We start from the raw sequence: 8,324 nt of genomic DNA, 5'->3' as shown, positions 1-8,324 counted from the left end.
ACAGATGTTGTTCTGAGATTATATTATTTTGATATTATTTAGCAAAATTGATGACAGCGTTACGTTTTGAAATGAACTGTGGCGTCCTTTAGGAGTTGTCCATGGTCCTGAACGATTACATTACAGCACAAGGCCTAATCTAGCTAGCCAGATAACTAACCAAATAACTAAATACATACTTAAAGATAAATTAATAATAAAACTATAATTTAATGTCATATTATTAGTGCGCTACATAGGCAACAGTCATATTCTAAATGTCTTAAAGCACCCAGTTAACCGCTTCATTGAAAACATGTTTTTGTGACGTAGAAAATAAATTAAAATGGCATTTTTGTGTCTCTTGATTTGATTCTTGTCTAAAACGCTTGTGTGTTTTTGCCTTTGCATTTCAGTAATAGACACATAACTATGAGTCACACTCTCAAACCGGTGATTTGAATGAGACTTGAATAATAACTATTACGATGAATAACGAATTATCTAAAACTGCCTGGCATTCTTTGTGTAATACTTTGCCTACACCGTATGGAACTGGAGAAATAGCTAAATTATTTTCTGGCAATTAAGATGTGAAATGTTTTCACGTTTACTCTAAACAATAGCAATTTAGTTTTTTCTTCTCTCCGTCATCAGTGTGATGCTTCCTCCGTTGTCTCGATATTGGCTTTCCTGCATAACCGCTCCGTGTCGGAATATGCAAGCTCTCCTGCACCAGAGGAGCCGCATATATCGCCATTAAAAAATCATACTTCCCACGCCTGAACTCTTGAGCACTCGTAATGCGTAATTTTAGATTGTTCTCATGAAAGTCTCCATCATGGGTCATTGAGGATATAAACGTACATCTTCACCACTAAGGCCTTTTATTAAACGACTATTCAAAGACAGATGAAGGGAAACAAATCTTCACTACATCTCCTTTTGTTAGACTGTGCCTGTTTGTTTATCCGTATATTGTAAACATTTAATCTTGGCTTAATTTTACAATCCTTGTGTAGAAAATAAACATTAAAACATCACATCAGATTAAAAGTAACATTCTATTATATAGGTAACTTGCAATTGATCATAATTGCCCGAATGAATGAATGAACAGTGAAACAAAGTCATCAGTCCATAAAGACATGACATTCTTGACATTGTTTTATCAATCTTATCCTGACCGGTCAAAATCCATCAAACATTTAAAAGCGGCTCACATGTCGCCACTTACCTCAAGGGATGAATAGAATAGGCATATCCCCCTCTTGAATGTGTATAATCAATTTATTTGTATTTGAGTTTTAACTACAAATTATTATTATTATTATTTTATTTATTATTTGTATTTTATTGCAATTGCAGCTCCATCATTAACTATTAATGTAATATTGTAAAATTTGACATAGTGCCCATACTACACACATTACCCTTGTGCTTGATTTATATGTTAATATTTTCATTACATTATAATATACTAACAGTGTGCATTTACAAGAAGCCCAACGAAATAATTTCATAGGATTTGCATTTGTTTTACTCGCTGTAACAATAAAATGTGACCTGTAATACATTTTAGATGAAGACTTAAAGACTTTAAATAGCATTCATTTGAATTACATTTGTCGTTAGATATTGTTTGTTACTGTCTCGGTGCCAAACATTCAGATATGGCTCTCTTTTGATCATCCGGCAGTTGGTTCACTCATTCATTAGGCTTCATTAAGTATACAAGAATCTTAATTACAACATCCATGTTTTAATTATTGTCGAATACGTATAATTCCAGTCTGTCAGGCGGCATGCTCGTGAGAGATCAAATGATGTCTATTTCATTTTAATCCTCTGCTATTCAAACCAAAGGCATCAAGGTTAACAAATATCCCCTTGTTCACCTTGTCAGAACCTATTTGAGTTGCTGTCCCTGCCACTTTCGTTCAAGTCTTCTTGTCTTTCTGTTTTGCATGTAGCTAGCTCATTTTTAATCTCGCATCTTCAATAGCAATTGGTGAATCAAAAACCAGCCCAGCTGCTCTTACTTAACGTGAAGCGCTTAAGCAAGCTTTTGCTCGTCTTGGTGTAAGCACTCTGATATCTTTAGCGCTGTATTGGGCTTATATATTAACGGGCTTGATAAATATTGCATTGCACTGATTTAGAGCTTCCAGTGCCGGAGGTGTGATCTGACCATCAAGCGCGCGCACGCGGATAGAAACACGGGTAGGGAAGTTTGTTTACTCGCGGATCGCGCTCGCAGTCGGGCTAAAAGACAGAGAGCGGGGGCCTGTGAAATAACTGCAAGAATTACGACAGTGATGTACGACTCTTTTTGCTCAAGCAATGGACTGAGCCGGTCGAACGGGCCTTGTTGCTTGAAAGAGGGAGCCATAGTCATACCACAGAGTCGATTCTCCAAGGCCCTCCGTCGAGCTGCACTCAAGACTCTGGCTTCATTAAAATTTTATACGCAACGCTTGGCCAAGGTCTATTTATGAAAATGTGCTTTCCGCTCCATGGAAAACACAAGACTATAAGGAACCGCATGGGGAGGAATGTAAATCTTAGAGTGGAATTATATACACTTACACAGCTTTCTCCATCCAAATTTTATTTGACTAAATAAAAGTAACAATTGTCACACTGAAATTATGTCTTAATGTTTGACATCTAAATGTTTTGTGTGATGTATTATGTAGATTGTTTGATGAAAGCATATGCAAATCCTCATTTGTGGGCAAATGCGTCACATTTCAGTAAGCTGTACTGTCATGCCACACACTCTCATGGCAAAATCGTAAGGATTCAAACGACTTTTCTAAATTGGGCAAATTCGTATGATATCTTACGACTACACTCTTCTGAATTCGTACGATTTTCACTACAGCCAATGACGTCGCTGGACATCGTTTCCATCTAATATGCGACAATTATTTGCTTCTGTCACACACAACAGCTTCATATCACGTTTATACACTCTACTGATCAGGTAGGATTAGCTAAGTAATAAGCATGTCCGGCATTGGACATCCGGGCATTTGCACATAATGAAATCCTATACATTTATCAAACATGTATGTATGTGAATTTCCTTGAGATGTGTTGGTCATGCACATTTCAAGGAAAAAGTGACTCCTAATGCAAGAAATAACTGTTTAGCTAGTATGATTTATCTTGTGTAGAGAAATGCTGTACTGCTGCATTAGATATTCAACTCATATCAGGTCGCAGTGGTTCCTACATCGCTTTTGAAGTCCAGTTATATTTTATTGAGCCTGATTCTCTTACGAGATTGCTGGCTTAATAGCTCTCAAATTAGCCTTTACTTTGCATAATAACTTGCATTTTTAAAGGTCTAAAACATTGTTTAACTTGTAATGGCATGGAGTGGAACGAATCTTATTTGGGTAACAATCCTCTTGTCTTTTTGATTGAGCAAGAATCAATAAAATAAAAAGGATGGCCTCCCGTTTGTAAATTATTCAAATCAAACAAATGACGAGCACTGTCATGGGAACAGGCTTTATCACATGCATCTATAAGTAACGCCGTTCTCTGTCAACTAATTTGTTGGATGAAATATATAATATTTATTTACCTCTCAGATGGCTGATTAAATAATTATATATTATTATATTAGCTTATATAATACTAAATAACTTCTATAATTCTATAATTTTCTTCTCAGTGTTGTGAGTATTAAATAGTAAGACATGAATATGTATATTATTATTGTTGTTGTTATTGCCTATTAGAACAAGAAATGTTTTGAGGGGGTTTTCTTTGTGTTTCACACTGGTGATTTATTTTCGGACTTTTTGGGCAATGATATTCCCATTTCTTTGAGGATAATGACTGCATTGAGTTACTAACCTCCACTGAAAGGACGAGGGCTCTTGTTGTACCACATGAACCATCCGTTCAGTAATAGGAAATAGGTTAACAAACACTTACAAAAATCAATAGTATCATAACACGTCATATTTATTATTCATAAATAACGAGTTTTACGGGTGCAAAACCACCTGCTGAACACCGGAGATAGCCTGGAATCTCTTGACATCCCTGGAATTAGTGAAATTTCTCGACACAATAATGATATTCGACTCCTGTAATAGCCATACATAACTCGGTTTATCCTCATACACAAATAATGTTATTTATTATTTTGTCAAATAAAAGAATGAATGTTTCTCTTAATGAATGCCATGCGATTTCTTTCTATAAGATGTATTAATATGACAAAGGAACTGTAGGAAATTCGTCAGAATTGAAATGAGTCATATCAGTTGCTTCGTTGTTATGGCAAACATCGCTTGCTTTAGCTTGTTCTGTTCATTTGATAAAACACACACTGGTAAAATAATAAATAGCTATACGCAGATTTTCAGGTGTGTATTTTACAACAGCAACATCAACCGTAGTAAAAAAATTATAAATAATAGTAAAATAAATAAATAAATAAATAATAGAAGTAGGCTTATAATAATAATAATAATAATAATAATAATAATAATAATAATAATAATAATAATAAACTGGTTGAATTTTTAACTAAAACTAAAACTATTTTGAAAAGACGTATGGTATTGCTTTAAGAGTCTTGTTTCCTTTTAGGCCTAATGTAAAATATATTAATTTATCTTGTATTTAAAAAGACGGGGAAAATTGACCCAAAATAATAAAGTAATGTCAAGGACACACAGCAGTAACTGAGGTAAGACGTGCATGGTTTATTGAAATTTCTGTCGCGTACACAGACACATCTAAACACCCTTTCACAAATGAAACGTGGTTTCTAAATAATTTAAGCTTAAATAAATAAGTAAAAAACAAAAATCATCAAAGTCAGTAGAAATATAAATATGCCCAACAAATAACAAATCGGAATAATATCTACAAAGTGCAATGAATCATTCCCATTTACAAACTTAATGTAGTCATAATAATAATAATAATAACAATAACATAAAAGCGAAGACATACAGTACAGGGGCCAACTTTACAACATAATTATTGTAAATAATTTGATTGTCAAAGCATCATTGACGTGAAATTAGTTGAAACACAATATGCTTTCTATCTAAAAATAAATAAATAAAAAAGGTGTCAAAACAAAAACTATAAAAGTCTAGCTTTTATGTACTATTTCCAAAACGACCACGGATGTGTCAAGACGTCAAGAGTCATGAGGTAGACACAGAAAAGTATACGAAGTAGTATATCCGTGTGTACGTGCGTTCGCCTGTGCGTGTTCTCTCTTATTGCAATAAATCAATACGAATGAAAATGTAAAACTGTAAAAGAACACTTAACGCCTTGTAAACCATGCAATGGGTCACAGCAGAACCGTCTTGATTTTCTTCTGGAGCATATAGAATAACACTAAAGTTTATAGAATGGGACATCTTTCGCACAACAGTGGTTTTTTTTTCTTTTTTCTTTTTTTATCCTTAAAAAACTGAATTTTGATGCGTTCTTCACACAAAGAGGTGCAGTGTATTCACACATATGTACACAGATGAATATAAAATAGTTATTTTCAGTTAAGAGAATAATCATTATTATTCACTTCTCTTTTTGTACAATATTTGCAACGTTTCGTTGATGATTTTCCACTCTTCCTGAGCGTCTATTATCATGTCTTCTCCCTTCTGATATGTTGTCCTGACAAACGTTTGGTACACTTTCGGTCTCTGGGATGTTCACGCGCAGCTTCCATTCCTTTATTGGAAGCATGTCGTCTCAGGTCCGAAGAGTTTTGTCGATAATGTCTGTGCACTCATGTGTCTGATGATTGGATTTATTGAAGTAGTGTACATATTTCTGGTCTAGTGCGTGGCCGAAAACTTCATCCTTTTCTGCTTTTGCCTTTGATTGCAAAACCACACCCGGACCACATTTTTTTTCAAATCCAGTTTCTCTGCTATGGCAGCTATTTTCTCCGACGAGGGTCTGGGCTGGACGGCAAAATAAGCCTCCAGCGAGCGCTTCTCGGGGGCAGCGATTGAAGTGCGTTTTCTCTTTTTGTCCCCACCGTTGAAAATCTCTGGCTTGGCCATTTTTTCTCTCTGAGCCCTCTCCGCCTCCTCTAACCACGCTTCGAGGATGGGCTTGAGGGCCACCATGTTATTGTGAGACAAAGTGAGAGACTCGAACCGACAGATAGTACTCTGACTCAGGCAGCCGACCCCGGGGATTTTCAGATTGGCTAAAGCCGACCCCACGTCGGCCTGCGTGACCCCGAGTTTGATCCGCCTCTGCTTGAAGCGCTCGGCGAAAGACTCCAGCTCCCTGGGATCAGGCTCAGAGTCTCCACAGACGCCTAGAGAGGTGTGGGAGCCCAGGCCGTGCTGGTGCATGTTCATACTTTGCGGGTGGTGGTGGTGGTGGTGGTGGTGCTGCATGTGGTTAATTGCGGACATGTGCGAGTGAGGGTGGGAAGCGGTGGAGCAAACGTCGGAGCCTGGCATGCCTCCGAGGGAAATGCCGGCGGTGAGGTGGTCGAGCAGGTCTCCCTCCAGGCCCTGTGTCGGTTGGTGGTGGGGATGATGGTGGTGCGAGGTGAGCACAGACGGGTGGTGAAGGTGCCCGGAGGAGGACGTGGGCGTGCAGGTCATGCTCGTCATGCTAGTCATGGTGTGATAAGTGGCGTCTGGCTTGAACGGATGGCTCTTTTGAGCGACGATGTCCACAGCCGCCAGCGCCTCGGCTCTCTGGAGCAGGGTCTCATCAAAGCCGGCAAAGATATTACCCTGCAGCTGTATGACAAAGAGCAAGCATAAGTATCCAGCAAGTCTCAAATGTCCGAATAATTTAGCAGAAATCTCACAACCCTAGCAAGCAGTTCAGTTAAATTGGGCCACTTTTTGGCAAATCATCTACAGAAGCATGACAAATGTGTTATGTTCTCTCCTGACATTTTCTGCTGACATGTAAGAGAATAAAACAATTGCCGCAAGAACTATTCTGTTGAGATAGGGTGATCATTTTGGAAATAGACTTTATGGGATTTATTCCAACAAAACTTATAAAAAGATTATGCGCCCAGATGTAAACAACGCTAATGACTCGGATGACAATGAACCGCAAACTTGGAAAACAAGCCGAAATATATCACTTACCGAGGGCGTGGGCAGACATGCTCTCCGGATGGCTTCCGAGCTGGAATGTAGAGGTGTGTATTTAGGCTCGTGCAAAATCGGATGCATGCTAAAAGGCTGTTTGCTATTCATGGACATCATTATGGCAGAGGTGAGAGAGGGTCGTTTCTCGTCTTCCTCGTTTATCTCCGTTGCGCCTCAAATAGGCTACACTGTCTAGCTTGGAGCAAAGAGAAAAACAGAATGACAAATGTAAAGGTACTATGCCTGACAGATCTTCTGTTCTGGCCGAGCTGCAGCCAGTCGCGAGCTGTCAATGTCTGTAAGACAGCAGGAATTTACGCAGGCACCTAATAACGCGGTCTCCTTTAGCCCCGCCCAGACAGGTACAGACCCCGCCCACCCACTATTATAGTACCCTCAAATGTTATTGGTAAGTGTGGGACCTGAACACGCCTCTGGGGTTTGTTGTCCCATTCCCCATCATGTGCGTCGGAGCAGAGAAGTCGTGGTCCAGCTTCTGATGATTCCCCTCCCATCGCGTGTTTTCATTGGTGCTGCTTTTGACAGGTCGCACCACATTGGTTGTGTCGAACACAGTGTGATCTGTCAGTGCACATGCTCTTGTTTGAAATATCTGTTAGTTCAACTATAAATTGTAACATGTACAATCCTTTTTGGAGGATGGTTTTTATTTGTCTCCCTTTATAACTGTATGTAATTGTTTTGTTTTTTCAATCAAAGATATACAGTGTTTTAAAAAAAAAAACAACAACATCAACTGTGAATTGTTTTGAATCCTCATTAAATTAGTCAAATGATTCACACTTAAGTTTGATAATTAATGACTTTGTCATTTATCTATCAGAGGTTGGTATTTCAGGTATTTAATAAACATTAAGTTTATTTTAACTGTGTAGCAAAATTGCAACATTTGTTTTTACAGCTATTAAATAATACATATTTTAATTTCAAATGGTAAAAAAACTACACATAACAGTGGCTGGCATTACTGTATTAACAAAAGTTTTGGTGTAAAATAAAATAAAAAAAAAAATAGAAATTAAACAGTATTGAAGGAATTCCCATCTATGTTGGGCACTTATTGGCTGCTTTTATTATTTGGTCCAAGTCATCAATTAAAAAAAAAAAAAACACAATTTTAGTTTTATAATGAAATAAATTAATATGGTGCACAATTATATTTTTGCCATTTAAACATACGCCTTCAGATCAAAAGAT

At 37.6% G+C, this 8,324-nt stretch overlaps 1 protein-coding gene across 1 annotated transcript; it reads right to left on the bottom strand.

Annotated features, from left to right (window-relative positions):
- Nucleotides 1–4,828: 4,828 nt before the first annotated feature.
- Nucleotides 4,829–7,248, bottom strand: LOC127625388 (brain-specific homeobox/POU domain protein 3-like). The gene is made up of 2 exons (XM_052100663.1): nucleotides 7,104–7,248; nucleotides 4,829–6,740 (listed from the first exon to the last, which is right to left on the bottom strand). The coding sequence occupies exons 1-2, from the start codon at nucleotides 7,221–7,223 to the stop codon at nucleotides 5,811–5,813; spliced, it is 1,050 nt and encodes a 349-aa protein (XP_051956623.1). The 5' UTR covers nucleotides 7,224–7,248; the 3' UTR covers nucleotides 4,829–5,810.
- Nucleotides 7,249–8,324: the final 1,076 nt, after the last annotated feature.

The sequence above is a fragment of the Xyrauchen texanus genome, chromosome 31 (genome assembly GCF_025860055.1).
Source record: "Xyrauchen texanus isolate HMW12.3.18 chromosome 31, RBS_HiC_50CHRs, whole genome shotgun sequence".
Classification (NCBI taxonomy): domain Eukaryota; kingdom Metazoa; phylum Chordata; class Actinopteri; order Cypriniformes; family Catostomidae; genus Xyrauchen; species Xyrauchen texanus.
Note: the sequence above shows the minus strand (reverse complement) of the source record. Positions and strands in the feature narration are given on the sequence as shown.

Bases quoted from the DNA above. Each gene is read 5' to 3' on its own strand.
- LOC127625388 (XM_052100663.1), bottom strand. From the start codon at position 7,223: ATGATGTCCATGAATAGCAAACAGCCTTTTAGCATGCATCCGATTTTG. The intron at 6,741-7,103 runs GTAAGTGATATA...TTTGTCATACAG, and splicing joins CATGTCTGCCCACGCCCTCG to CTGCAGGGTAATATCTTTGC.